Source organism: Gracilinanus agilis, chromosome 2 (genome assembly GCF_016433145.1).
Source record: "Gracilinanus agilis isolate LMUSP501 chromosome 2, AgileGrace, whole genome shotgun sequence".
In the NCBI taxonomy this organism is placed as follows: Eukaryota; Metazoa; Chordata; class Mammalia; order Didelphimorphia; family Didelphidae; genus Gracilinanus; species Gracilinanus agilis.
The window spans coordinates 72279774-72294532 of NC_058131.1; the positions used below are offsets into that span (position 1 = coordinate 72279774).

Here is a 14759-nt window from a genome sequence, read left to right on the forward strand (position 1 = left end):
AATATAGGATAGATTTCTTTTGTCATGACCACCTTGGAGCTGTCCTGAATGTTGCATTGCTGATCATCGTTAGTCTTTCAGTTAATCATCATACTTTATTACTATTATTTTGTACAACAATCACTAAGTTCTCATTTCACTTTGTATCTCTTCATATAAGTCTAATTTCTTTGTGATCATTGCTTGTCATTTTTAATGGCAGAGTAGTATTCCATTACAATAACACCACACTTATTCAGTCAATCCACAAGTGATAGACAACACCTCAATTTCTAATTCTTGGCCACCACAAAAAAAAAAGCTGTTAAAAGATTTTGGTACAAGTAGAACCTTTTCCATTATTTGTAATCTCTTTAGGATAGAGACCCAGCAGTGGTATTACTGAGTCAAAGAATATGCAAAGTTCTGTGGCCCTTTGAGCATGGTTCCATATTGCTCACCAGAAGAGTTGTATCAGTTCACAGTTCTACCAAAAGTGTATTAATGTCTTCCCACATCTCAAACATTTATCATTTTCCTTTTTAGGTCATATTAGTCAATTTAGTAGGTTTCAAATGGAATCTCAGAGTTGCATTTCCCTATTAAAAAGTGATTTGATCATCTTTTTCATATAATTACAGATGGTTTTAATTTCTACCACTATGAACTATTTGTTGATATCTTTTGACCATTTTTCAATTGGGGAATGTTTTCTATTTTTATAAATTTGACTCAGTTCTCTATATATTTGAGAGATGTGTCTTTTTCTGAGATACAATTAGATTTTTCCTAAATTCGTTATTTCCTTTTTAATCTTGGTTACATTGGCCTTATTTGTAACAATTCATTTTAATTAATGTTATCCAAAATACTGATTTCATTTTTCATAATATTCTCTAAATCTTATTTGTTCAGAATTTTTTTCCTTTGTCCACAAGTCTAAGAGAGAAACTTTTTCATATTTACAAAAAGTATTTAAGGTGTCACCTTTTATTTCTTGATAAAAATATCCATTTTTATTTTATCCTGGAATATGTCATGAGATGTTGGTCCATGCCAAGTCTCTGCAATACTTCTCTCCAGTTTTTCCAGCAGTTTTTATCAAATAATGAGTTCTTTCCCTCAAAGCTTAGATCTTTGGATTTATTGAACTCTAAATTGCTATGGACATTACCTGCCATATGTGTTAATTGCCTAATCTATTCCATTGATTTACAACTCTATTTCTTGTACAGTACTGGAATGTTTTGATGATTACGACTTTATAGTACAGTTTGGGATCTGGTATTATTAGGCTTCCTGTTTCCCTATTTTTAAATTTATTCCCATGATATTCTTGGCCTTTTGTTCTTCGAGATGAAATTTAGTTTTTCCTAGTTCTATGAGATAATTATTGGGTAGTTTGATTGGTATGGCACTGAACAGATAAATTAATTTAATTAGGATGATCATTTTTACTATATTGGCTTGGCCTAACCATGTGGAAATAATATTATTCTAATTAGGTCTGATTTTATTTCTGTGAAGAGTATTTTGTAAATGTGTTCATGTAGCTGGTAGTTTTATTTTGGTAGTATTGACCCCAGTTATTTTGTATAGTCTTGAGATATTCTGAATGGATATCCCTTTTCCATATCTTGTTATTGAACATTTTTGGTGGTAAATAGAAATGCAATGATATATGTGGGTTTATTTTGTATCCTGTGACTTTGCTGAATTTATTAATTATTTCTATTAGTTCTTTTGGTTGATTTTCTAGGATTCTTAAGGTATATCATTATATAATCTTCAATAAATGGTAACTTAATTTCTTCATTGCCTATTTTCATTCCTTCAATTAATTTTTCTACTCTTATTGTTATAGCTAGAATTTCTAGTACACATTAAATAATAGTGGTGATAATGAGTATCCTTACTTTACCCTTGATCTTACAGGGAAAAGTTTTGCTTTCTCCCATTATAGATAGTATTTCCTGATGGATTTAGATAGATGCCACTTATCACTTTAAGGAAGTTTCCCTTTATTCCAGTATTTTTAATGTTTTTTTTAATAAGGAATGGGTGTTGCATTTTGTCAAAAGTTCTTTACATAATCTATTGAGATAATCATGTAGTTTCTGTTGTTTTTTTTTATTGACATGGTTAATTCTGCTGATGGTTTTCCTAATAGTAAATCATTCTTGCATTCCTAATATAAAATTGACCTGATCATGGTGAATGGTTCTTGTGACATAATGTTGTAATCTCCTTGATAGTACCTTATTTACAATTTTTGCATCAATGTTCATTAGGGAGATTGGTCTATACTTTTATTTTTCTATTTTATCTTTTCCTGGTATAGGGTTCAATCTCATATTTGTTTTATTAAAAAAGTTTGGAAAGATTCCCTCTTCCCCTATTTTTCTAAATTGTTTATGTAGTATTAGAGCTAGTTATTCTTTGAAATTTTCTGGAATTCATTTGTGAATCCATCTGGCTCTGGAGCCTTTTTCTTAGCAAATTCTTTGATGGAATGTTCAATATATTTTTTTGCGATGGGGTTACTTAAGTATTTTATTTCTTCTTTTGTTTATCTAGGTGGGAAGCTCACAGGCAGCAGAGCTGGAGGGGAGTAGAGAGCTTGGGCCACTCCATTTGCCCTCTCCACACATCTGAGGAGGACATGCCTTACTTCCCCCACCCCACTATACAACAATACAATGGGAGCACTATCTCTCTCCCCTGTCTGGGGTAGGGGGGCATGGCACCCTGTCTTGGATAGGGGGAGGGACAAGGCATATGGTCTCTATAAGGTTCCTCATTGATTCATTATGGTCTGAAAAGTAAGCATTTGATATTTCTTTCTTTTTATTTCCACAAGGAAGATTATGCTTACTTTCATTGGGTATGTAATTCTAGGTTGTAATCCTAGGTTCTTTGATCTCTGAAGTATTATATTCTCATTACTTTTAGTCTTTTACTATAGAAGTTTCCAGATCTTATGTAATCCTTATTTTGTTCCATGACATTTGAATCATTTCCTTCTGGCTGCTTCTGGTACTTTTTTCTTAGCTTGAAAATTCTGGAATTTGACTATAATAGTTTTGGAGCCTCTTTCAGAAAACGATTAGTGGATTTGCCTAATTTCTATTTTCCCCTCTTGTTTGAGTATATCAGAGTAGTTTTGCCAGATGATTTCTTATAGTTTGGTGTCCAGGCTCTTTTTTGATTCTGACTTTCAGTTTGTGATGATTCTTAGATTACTTCTCCTGCCCTATTTTCCAGGTTGGTCATTTTTGAAGTGAAGTATTTTATATTTCCTTGATTTTTTCTTTTTCTTTTTCCTCATTATTTTCTGATGTCTTGTTGATTCATTAACTTCTATTTGCCAATTTTAATTTTTTAGGAAATTATTTTCTTTCTTGAGTTTTTATATTTCTTTTTCCATTTGGCCATTTATACTATTTAAAGAGTTGTTTTCTTCAGCATTTCTTTCTTTCTTTTTTTTTTTTTTTGCTTCCATTTCCATTTGGATCATTCTGTTCCTTAGGATTATTATTATCTTCAGTGTATTTTTGTTTCTCCCTTTCCTTTTGGCTTATTCTAGTTTTTAGGAAGTTGATTACTTTGGAGACTTTTTCTCCATCCATTGAGTTCTTCTGTCAATTCTCTCTCTTTTTTTCCACTCCTTTTTAAGTTCTTTGAAGGAGTTTTAGGAGTCTGACATTCTTTCACATTTCCTTTGAAGCCTTATCAGTTTCCTTTTTGGCACAGTTGTCCTCTTTTGGCTTCATATTTTGGTTTTCTCTGTCACTGAAGTAGCTTTCTAAGGTCAGGGTTGGTTTTTATTTCTTTGTTTGTATGTTTATTTTGGTCTTTTCCTCATTTTTCAAGTTGTATCTCCACGACTCCCTACCTTCTCACATTATTATATCTTTCTGTTTAGGTATTTCTCTGTTTTAGGGATAGAAGGCATACTGCTTTAAGCTTGTAGTGTACTATGCTTGGGCTGGTCCTGCCTTTCTTTGTTTCCCATGCTGTATCCATTGAGGAGGTAGCCCTTCTGGTTTGCTCTAAGACAGGGGTCGGCAACGTATGGCTCTCAAGCCATATCTGGCTCTTTTGAGGTCCAGATATGGCTCTTTCTGCAGGAGCCATAAAGTCCATTTCTTTTTCAGGCGCTGTTACAGGAGCGGCACTGTGAGCACTGTACGGCTCTCACGAAATTACATTTCTCACAGCCAAAAAGGTTGCCGACCCGTTTTAGGATATGTCTGGAGATATTTTGTCCACCTGTATAGAATACACTGTTAGAGATTTCCTTGTTGTTTCATGGGCTGGTTGGTTCCCCATTGTGCTGCTTGCATGTCCCTGCCTGGATAGGTCACTTCTTCCAGGCTCTGTTGTCTCAGACCTTCTGCTGTCATGAGATAGTGTAAAGTTTCCTACAATATAGCTGGTTCCCCTCTCTGCTCCCTTATAGCCTCAGGACTCTGCTTCAATGTGGGAGTGCAAAATTTCATGCCTTTTCTGTCTTCTGTATCTGTGTAGGTGACTCGAGCTGGGCTTGTACTTGTTCTACATTTTCATTGTCTCTGATCAGTCACAGTATGTCGGGCTACTCCAAATTCTGCTGGGGTGTGCTTCCTGGGCCCCTTTGTCTTCTTACCTGAGTGAAATAGGTTCCTACAATTTTCTCATTACATATATATATANATACCCTGTTAGAGATTTCCTTGTTGTTTCATGGGCTGGTTGGTTCCCCATTGTGCTGCTTGCATGTCCCTGCCTGGATAGGTCACTTCTTCCAGGCTCTGTTGTCTCAGACCCTCTGCTGTCATGTGATAGTGTAAAGTTTCCTACAGAATAGCTGGTTCCCCTCTCTGCTCCCTTATAGCCTCAGGACTCTGCTTCAATGTGGGAGTGCAAAATTTCATGCCTTTTCTGTCTTCTGTATCTGTGTAGGTGACTCGAGCTGGGCTTGTACTTGTTCTACATTTTCATTGTCTCTGATCAGTCACAGTATGTCGGGCTACTCCAAATTCTGCTGGGGTGTGCTTCCTGGGCCCCTTTGTCTTCTTACCTGAGTGAAATAGGTTCCTCCAATTTTCTCATTATATATATATATATATATAATTTTTCATTATAAGATAGTTTCCTTGTTCATCAATTTATATTTTTGAATGTTTGATTTTGTTTTGTCACATAGAATAACTGCAACTCCTGAATTTTTAATTCACTCAATGAATATTATTTTTTCCCAATCTCTAATTTTTATTTTGTATATGTCTTTATTTTTTTAAACCCTTAACTTCTATGTATTGGCTCCTAGGTGGAAGAGTGGTAAGGGTGGGCAATGGGGGGTCAATATGTCTTTATTTTTTTAACATTTTTATTGTGAGCAATAAATTATGGGGTTTTGTTTCCTGTCAATTTTTAATTTTATTAGATTGTTTAATCCATTCACATTTAAAATTATGAGAATTAGATTTATAGTTTCTTCCATCTGTCTCTAACATTGTTTTATTTTTAAGTTATGATTTCCCCCCTCTATTACTATAAACAGAATATCATGTTTCTTCAGTTACTTATATTTAGATGGTCTTGTTTCCAAAGACTCTTTTCCACTCACCAATTTTGTTTCATTGGACCTACATTTATTCTATTCCTTTAGCTTTTTTTCTGGATTAACATCATCATTGTACTAGTTATATTGTCCTCCCTTCTCTACTTTAACCCACAATGAAATTAACTCAAGGCTATATACTACCTACAACCTTTGATTTCTTTTCACTTTTTTCAATCCTTGCTAAACCCCAACCCTAAATTATTCCCATCATCAATCCCCTTAGCTTTTATTGATGTTAAATGGAGCTGGAGAAAATCACAAAATTGTGCTCATTATATCATTAAAATGTATATTATGTAATCTCACCTTGGCCTTCTCTGAAGAAAAGTAAACAATCCCTTTTTCAAATTGATTCATTTTCCTACTCTCCACAACATTTGGTTCAAACCTCATCTTCTTCACATGTCCTATTGTCATTTCTCTGAGATATTCAGGTCTGAAAATTCAGTAATGTCCTCCTCTTTGATCTCTCCATCACCTTACATCTAACCCACTGCAAAATTTTGCTGTTTCTATCTTCAGAACATCTATTGTTTATTTCTTCTCCATTCATATAGCCATATTCCTTGTTCAAATAATTATAATCTCTCATGTAGACTACTTCTGTGTTCTTTTATAGTCTTCAATGACTCAAGATTTTACCACTCCAATCCATCCTCCACAAAGCTGACAAGGGTATTTTTCTAAAGTGCCAGTAATTTCCTAGAATGTATGTCACTGCTTTCCTTTATCATAATACTCTGTCTCCTGACTCGATGCCTTGACCCTGGCTTTCCCAAATTCATAGAATATTATGTCCTCCCTCTTATACCTCTAACTTCATTGTTTTTGAAACACAGCTAAAACCTCACCTTCATCAGGAAGTCTTTCTCAATCCTCTCTTCTGTTGATGACATCCTATTTTTCAGACTACTTTCCTTGATTATATATGTAAATTTATAGATATACACAGAAGATTTCATTCTTTCTTAATATAAATATAAAGGCTAGGACTATTTTTACCATCCTTTGTGGGTTTTTGTAATGACATTTTATTGATTTGAAACACATATGAATGAGAAAATATATATAGCGTAGCGGATAAAGGGATATTAGCAAAAAGAAGACCTAAATACAAGACCTACCTCTGATCAAACTAGCGATGCGACCACAGATAAGTTATTTAAATTCATAGTTTCTGAGACAGTCCTTTAAAACGTTAAGTTATAAATGAGTTATAATTCTATACCAGTGAAAGGAGTTTCTGCTTTTGGAAATCTCCACAGCATTTGAAATACAGGAAGAAGGAGGAAAAAGAGGAGGAGCAGAAGGAGAAAGAAAAATTTCAGACCATTTCCTGAGGGAAGAAATTATGGACTTCAAGGGCACAGTAATATCTGTACCTTGGAGAATCAATATTACAGGCCTTCTGAACCATTAAAAAATTGAGAAGCACTATGTCATTGCATGGCCTCTATTAATGAAAGGAAACAAAAGAATAGAGGCTCTAATTCTCCTTAGCACATAACAAAAGAAAGTACTAGACTGAAGTGTATAGGATAGCAGCACAGAAAAGGGTGAGATAAAAAAAAAAAAAAAGATGTCTTGATCATGTAGTGGAAATGAATAACATCTGGATTATTGAAACAAAAGTTAATTATTCAGATACAAACAATTTTTAAAATGTTGGCACAGTAATTGCAATACATGAAAATATATTTTCATACATTATATAAAGCATATAATATGATACATTTGTTGTATATATAAATATACAGGATAAGTTTTTAATTTTTAATTAAATTTTCTATTAAACATACATATGTTTCATGACTTATTTCTATAAATTAGCAAATGATCATTAATTATCATCATCAGTTTAAAATATAAAGTTGTCAAAATTCAATAAGGGTGATAGAATATTATGAGCAATATAGCCTCATATGACAGGATCCTAAAACCAATTTAAGAAACTTTAAGAAAAAATCTAACTACATGTTATTACCTTAAGGGCATTTAAAGATGAAAATGAAAGTGCAAAAAACAGAAACAAAGTGGAACAGATTTATAAAGATTTTTTTTAAAACTTTAAAATAACAAAACCTTTTGTTCACCATTAAGGAAGAAAGTGGAGAAACTTTAGAGAGAGAATAGAAAGAATACAAAAGAAGGTGAATATTTGAAAATCTGATGGATGGGCTATTGTTTATTCATTTTTAGTGTTGCCTTTTTTAAAAAAACCCTTAACTTCTGTGTATTGGCTCTAAGGTGGAAGAGTGATAAGGGTTGGCAATGGGAGTCAAGTGACTTGCCCAGGGTCACACAGCTGGGAAGTGTCTGAGGCAGGATTTGAACCTAGGACCTCCCATCTCTAGGCCTGACTCTCAATCCACTGAGCTACCCAGGTGCCCCTGCCTAACACTTTATTACTTCATTTGGAAGATTCTTGGGAAAGATACTGGAGAGGTTGTCATTTTTTTCTCCAGCTCAATTTGTAGATGAGGAAACTGAGGCCAACAAAGTAAATCACTTGCCTAGGGTCACACAGTTAGTAAATGTCTAAGGCCAGTTTCGAACTCAGGAAGATGACTTCCTGACTTCAAGCCCAATATTTTATCCCTAGAGACCTAGCATCTGGGTTAAATATACACAAAACAATTCCTGGAGATTACACAATTGTGAGGGCATGGAAGGATCAATTTATAAAGTATTTGAAGTAAAAAAAAATGAAAATTGTAGGAAAATCATGACACTTTGTGAAATCTAAAATACCACCACCAACAACAGTAACCAAAATTATAAATAACAACTGAGGTATATGCTTCCTTTTCTTAGTGTATAAATATTTAATGCATATCAAGGGCATGTATAATTGAAATCTGAATAGGAGGGAAAAAGCATTCCAAGCTAAATAATGTTCCAAAATAGAGGAAATTTTACCTTCTCACAATTCCTAGAAATGTTTAGAGAGCCGAATATCCTACCATTTTTTAAATTGTCAAACCAAGACAGAACAATAATAAAGTTTGATTAATTAAAGCAAAATATTGCCTTACACACTCTCTTCAGACAAGATATCTTCCAGGTATAGATCAAAATTATTCAAGATTGATTGAAAAACGTAAGAAGAGAGATAGCCACTTTGTTCAGCTACTTTCTGATTACTTATAGCAAAAGAAGCATAAAACAGGGAGTTCCATGCTCCCTAAAGATGCTTACTACTTTGATGGAGGTGATTCAGCACAGTGCCTGAACTGAGGAAGGACTGACTCCATATGGTGTTTGAAGTTTTCCAGATATTCTTGTTAGCAAATGACAACATGCTGGTTGCATAAAGCCCAGAAACATAGCAGAGCCTCCTGGAAATTCTTCATAACAAAGCTGAAGTGTTTGGCCTCACCATTCACATTAGGAGGTGGGGAGAGAGAATAAAACCAAACATTAAAAATACATATTGGAACAGCAACTTGTCTCGATGAATTCATGGACAGATTCTAGTTTTTCTCTATAGTTTTCTCTATTAGTGTCCATTTACACTTTGGTGTGGATTCAGATCAACCCATGCAATTCTTTTAGTCTGTGGGGGTGACAATTTGATACCCATAACCCCCTTCAGCCTCTCTGAGCTGGCTCATGTAGCCAAATTACTGGTGCATCAGCATCGAGTCTGTTAGATACCCATCCTCCTGGTGCTGTCTCCAGCATCGGAGCCCAATCATAGTCATGGCCACTTTGTTTTGCAATTCAGGGTTTAAAGAAAGAAAAAAGTATTTGTATGTGTGTGTGTTTGTGGGGGGGGGGGGTGTTTATGTGTTTACAAAGAAGTTCCATACACAGTTCTATTCTTTAATCAGAAAGGAAGATAAATAAAATAAATCATTTCTAGTTTTGAGTAACTTTTTCTATATGATTTCCCTAAATTCTAGAAACCAGTTTAGGGACCCTCCTTTGCTGAAGTGTTCAAATTACCAGAATTTTAAAGTTGATTTTGCATTTCTTTTGACTCCTGTTCTGTACACTTTAGGAAAAAAAAGATGGAGCCTCTTTCTCACACTTTATGTTTTTCTGTCAATCTCTGTGTTTCTCTCTCGGTCTCTCTTTCTCAAATGTTTCTGTCTCCCTGTGTCTGTCTGTCTGTTCATCTGTCTGTCTCCCCACTCCACCTTTAATAGTGAAATGATACACTCTTACAAAACATCATTTTAATTCCAACAGTTGTGCTTCTTTTTTACACATAATCAGCCACTATGCCACTATAAACTATTAAAATTAAGGCAAAAGCATAAATAATGATGGCATTTACTAATAACTCTCTTTAATCCTTCATTTTTTGAAGATGACAATAACATTTTAAAGGGTGTTATCCTGACATGTAAGTGAATTGGATTTATGTGAGGCAGAGAGTTGCACAAAGTCATCAGCCTCGATCTCTCTTCCAGAGTCATCAAAGTCTCCTGGCAGGACCCAAGTTAGGAGATAAAAGATGGAATAGCCAAAAATCACATTTACTTTTTAGAAGGTAAAAGCACAAATAACCAAAACATCACAATACACCTAGAAGCTGTCATTGTGTCTGTGGGGAATGTGGGTACAGACAAAAATTTAGCTAGGACACACATGAGTAAGGAAATCCATGTGTTTAGGGCAAGTCACAACTCTGAACTGCAGTTTCAATACTCTTTGGTCCCTTTTAAAACAATCTACATCACATGAAATTGCCTTTTTCCCCTAATCACTCCTCTTTAGCTTTTGAATTGATAAAGTTTAATACTTTTAGCTCATAGTCAACCTTAACACAACATTGAAAAGAGTAATTTTTATTTGTATGTTTTCATTTTATGTATATATTTACAACACAGAAATTATTCAGTGACATGTACTCTTAAGCTAAATAACTGCAAAGTTCCTCAGTTTGGCTATATGGTAAATATACATAAATTCAGCCAGCTTTTCCTCAACAGGTTTCTTTTTCTTTCTTCCTTTCTTTCTTCCTTTCTTCTTTCTTTCTACCTTTCTTTCTTTTTTCCTTCCTTCCTTCCTTCCTTTCTTTTCTTCATTTCTTTTTACCTTTCTTTCTTTCTTTCTTTCTTTCTTTCTTTCTTTCTTTCTTTCTTTCTTTCTTTCTGTCAGCTTCTTGTAAAGCAAAGCTATTTTGTGTTTTCTTTTTTCCATTTAGAACAGCTCCCAATTTTTAAAAATTGCAAAGCTGTCCTTTCCCCTTTTATTCCTCCTTTATAAGCCATAAAATTTAGCAGAAGGCAAAAAGGTATCTTGAGACTATTTTTCATCTAATAGGCTATAGATGATACTAGAAAGCAATATGATAGGCAACGCCAAACATAGAAGCAGTAGTTTAGCCTTTTCCCTATTATTAGAGTAGCTGAAGACCTCTGTTAGCTGACCTAGCTTTCCTAAAATCAATCAGTAACTAATGTTTCTCAAACATCAGGATCCCAGAAAGGAGCTGAAGAATCAGCTGGAAACAACTTCTCTTGTTGCTTCTCTGTCTTTGGTCACCACCTACTTGTGTCTCTTCCTACACTCAGTTTATTCTCCCTTTTTATCTTCTTTTTCTTCCTATAGTTTATTCTTCTTCCTTTATCTTCCCTGACTTCCTGTCTTACGCCTTTCCTCCTCCTAAGTAGTTACTGGTTTCTAGTGTGTGAAACTCAATAATTTCACTTTTCTGTCAATTAAGCCCCTGATAGTCCTTATGTAATCTTGACATGATATTTAAATAGTTATTTGATTTGCAATTCCTTGATGATAACCTCTAAAACTATGAAATAATCAACATACAAATGAGCTAATGGACCACAATATCCCACAGCCAATATCACTTCAAACTGGTCTTTTCAGAATATTAAATATGAGGGATAGTTCTCCATGTGATCCCCCAAATAATTTATCTTTGTATTTTTTATTCAGAAGTTGATTTTATCCTTTTGTTTGCACAATTTTTTCTACTACCTTTTCTGCCATTAAACTCTTTATGTACAAAGTAAGTAATAGTATATGTCTTCATTCCAATGAACATAATCTGTCATTTGCAAATTAAAATTCAGTTGGGGTGAATTTCCTAACCTTAAAAGCAGAAGATATAACTTCTATACTCGGCTTTGTCACTTGTTGGATATAAATCACTTATCTCTGCTAGCCTGTTTCCCTCTCTTTAAATGGGGACAATGATGCCTATGCGATTTCCCTGTGCAACTATGTGGACAAAATGAAATCCTGATGCAGTTCGCTTTACCAGAAATAAAATATAGAAAAAATACTACACATTCAAGTTATTGTTCTTTAAAAACAAAAAAAAAGACAAAGAAAAAAAATCCAAGTCTGTTATGAGATCAATTGTCATCCTTAAGTTATTTTGGATGCAAAAATGCAACCTAAAAGCATCAGGAGATATAAAATCACTATTGGTTGGAGGGAAAAGGAGGAAGATTGGTATTTATCATTGCCAAATCTCCCACTCCAGAGACCCAAATATGAAATCCTCTCTGCAGGTGGATGGCAAGTTGCCTCATCTATTTGCTTGATAATGCAGCTCAAAGTTACTAAAAGAGAGCTTCTCTTTTAAAGTTTATTTTAATTTGATTTAATATGCTATTATGAAAGTGTCATCATTGCAGATAACAATAATTATAGTGGTTTGTTTAATTGCTTTAATATATTAGACAATTAATTTCCTTTTAGTGTTGAGAAAGATTAAACAGTTTCTAGTGAAAGTGCATGTGTCAGAAATTCAGCACTGTGGTTTGTTTTCTAATATTGCTATGGGAAATTCACCTGGATAGACTGCATTTGAAATGAAGAAAAATGCTAATTAAGTTAATTAACAAATGAATATGGATAATAGGATGAAAGAACATGTCAAGGAAACTTATTGTTCCTTTTTTCTCATTTCTTTTCATGGGAAAAAATATCTAGGGATAACAACATCCCTTTAGAAAGATTTTGGAACACAGTTTTGACTGTCCATACCTATAGGATATTGAAGTCCTGGAATTTCAATGCATTCCTATGGTTGTGGTAAATCAAGAAGGGCCTAGAAATATTTAATGAGTATAAAGTTATTCACAGAAGGATAAGGGAATTTTGGAGGTTATTCCTACATCATGTGATACTTCCTTTAAAAATAGGAGCAGAAATGATAAGAAACCATTGTGAAAATTATTAACTGAGTTTCATTAAGTCAAAAGCTATGGAGGAACCACTGCACATTTAATAACTTTTACATGCTTCCAGAACATTTCAGCTTTAAGCAAATATCTGGAAATATGTCTCCAGCCAGAACCATTCATTGTTCCCTGGGATAATTCCTTTCAATACTACCTCTTAGAATTAATGTCTATTCTATTTGACAAATTTTCTTCATATCCACCCATAAAGAAGATAGCATGAGTATTATTAAACCTATTTGTAGATGACAAAATTTGAGGTTCAGATGGGGAAAGTGAATTGTCTTATGGTAGATATTATTTGTATTGCTTTAAAGTATATACAATCCTTTACATTCATTACCTCATTTGATTTTCAAAATATTACTTTGAAATAAGTAGTTCCGTCCCTGTTATATAGATGAGCAGGATGGGGCTCAATACAACTGAAAATCCAATATGTCAAATTCAAGTTTTTTGAGGGGAAAGAGTTTTTTGGTTATTTATTTTTCTGTATCTTCAGTACTTAAGAGAATTGTGGTAGCATGCATCAAATGTCCTGCCTGAAGTCAGGAAGACTTCTCTTCTTGAGTACAAAGCTGACCTCAGATACTTACTAGTATGTGACCCTGGGAAGGTCATCTAACTCTGTTTTGCCTCAGTTTCCTCATCTATGAAATGAGCTGCAGAAGGAAATGTCAGTCCACTCCATGATCTTTGCCAAGAAAACCACAAATGGGGCCACAAAGGGCAAGACATGATTAAAACAAGTGAACAACAACAACAACGACAGCAACATGCAATATACACAGTAGATCTGAATAACTCTATGGAATAGATATAATGAATGTTTTATTATACTCAAAGAATGGAAATGATTTTCTTATAGTCAACCATGTAGTAAATGTTGTGGGCACAGTCAGGATTTTGATTCCATATTTATACTTCTGCCAAGTCTAGTTCACCTTATTATTGTCATTGTCTTTAGGAATTATGATGATGATGATGATGATGATGATGATGATGATGATGACAATATTAATAATAGCAAACAAATAAATATTTTGTTCTTCCTGGGTTAGAGATCAGCACCATATTTGTTTCATAAAAGGAATTTGGTGGAATTTTCTATTTAAATTTTTATCTGAATAGTTTTTATATTGAATTGGAATTAATTTTTCTTTAAGCCTTCATTATCCTTTATACCACAATTATTCTAAATAATTGGTTTCTTAGGAAGAAAGATAGAGTTTGAGTCCAGTCCTGTGTTTGAATCCTATGTCTTACTAAGTCTTTGGCAAACCACTCAGCTTCAATGGGCTTGAGTTCCCAAACTGTAAAATGAGGCTAGGCTCATGATGGAGAAAGCCCTGCCATCTTGAAAGTTATCCATTGTGAGCCCTTTGCTGCCCTCCTGTGCAAACTGCTCACTGGTTAGCTTTCATATGTGGAACTCTCCCTGAAATGTCCTTCTTTTGCCTATGGAATTACTAGCAACTTGTTAAAGCTAAAAATCAACTACAACCACCTGTAGGATATTTTTATTGATTAACAAAGACTCAATTTTCTAATCTATAAAATGGAAAATGATAGCAAACTCCTTTATAGGTTTGTTGTAAGGATTTAATGATATAATATTTATAAAGCACTTTGAAGAACTTAAAGCACTATATAAATGTTAGCTATTATTGACTAACTATAATTTGCCTCAGCATGGGAACAAGCTTTTAATAATCATCTAGTGTATATCAGGCACTTTGCTAAGATGTTTACAAATATCATTTTGTTTGATCTTATTATAATCTTTGGAGGGAGATATTATTATCCCCATTTTATTAATGAAAAATCTGAGACAGAAATTAAATAGATCTCAAAGCTAGTGTCTGTGGCTGGATTTGGACACAAGAATTCCTGAATCCAGGTGTAGTTCTCTCTTCACTGAGCCACCTAGCTGCTTTCAGTAAGCAGCAGCATTTCTAATCTTTATTTTAATATAGCTCTTTATTTCTTTATCCATTTGTGATATATAA

At 33.9% G+C, this 14759-nt stretch overlaps 1 protein-coding gene across 7 annotated transcripts in view; it reads left to right on the forward strand.

The window, feature by feature from the left end:
• Positions 1-14759, forward strand: part of CDH8 (cadherin 8) — a 488877-nt gene that overhangs the window by 338875 nt on the left and 135243 nt on the right. For 2 of the 7 annotated variants that reach the window (XM_044663244.1, XM_044663245.1), the window contains one exon: positions 13991-13996. The exons of the other annotated variants lie outside the window; for them this stretch is intronic. In XM_044663244.1, coding sequence (XP_044519179.1) covers positions 13991-13996 — 6 coding nt within the window. The remainder of the gene's footprint in view (positions 1-13990; positions 13997-14759) is intronic. 7 annotated transcript variants of the gene reach the window in all.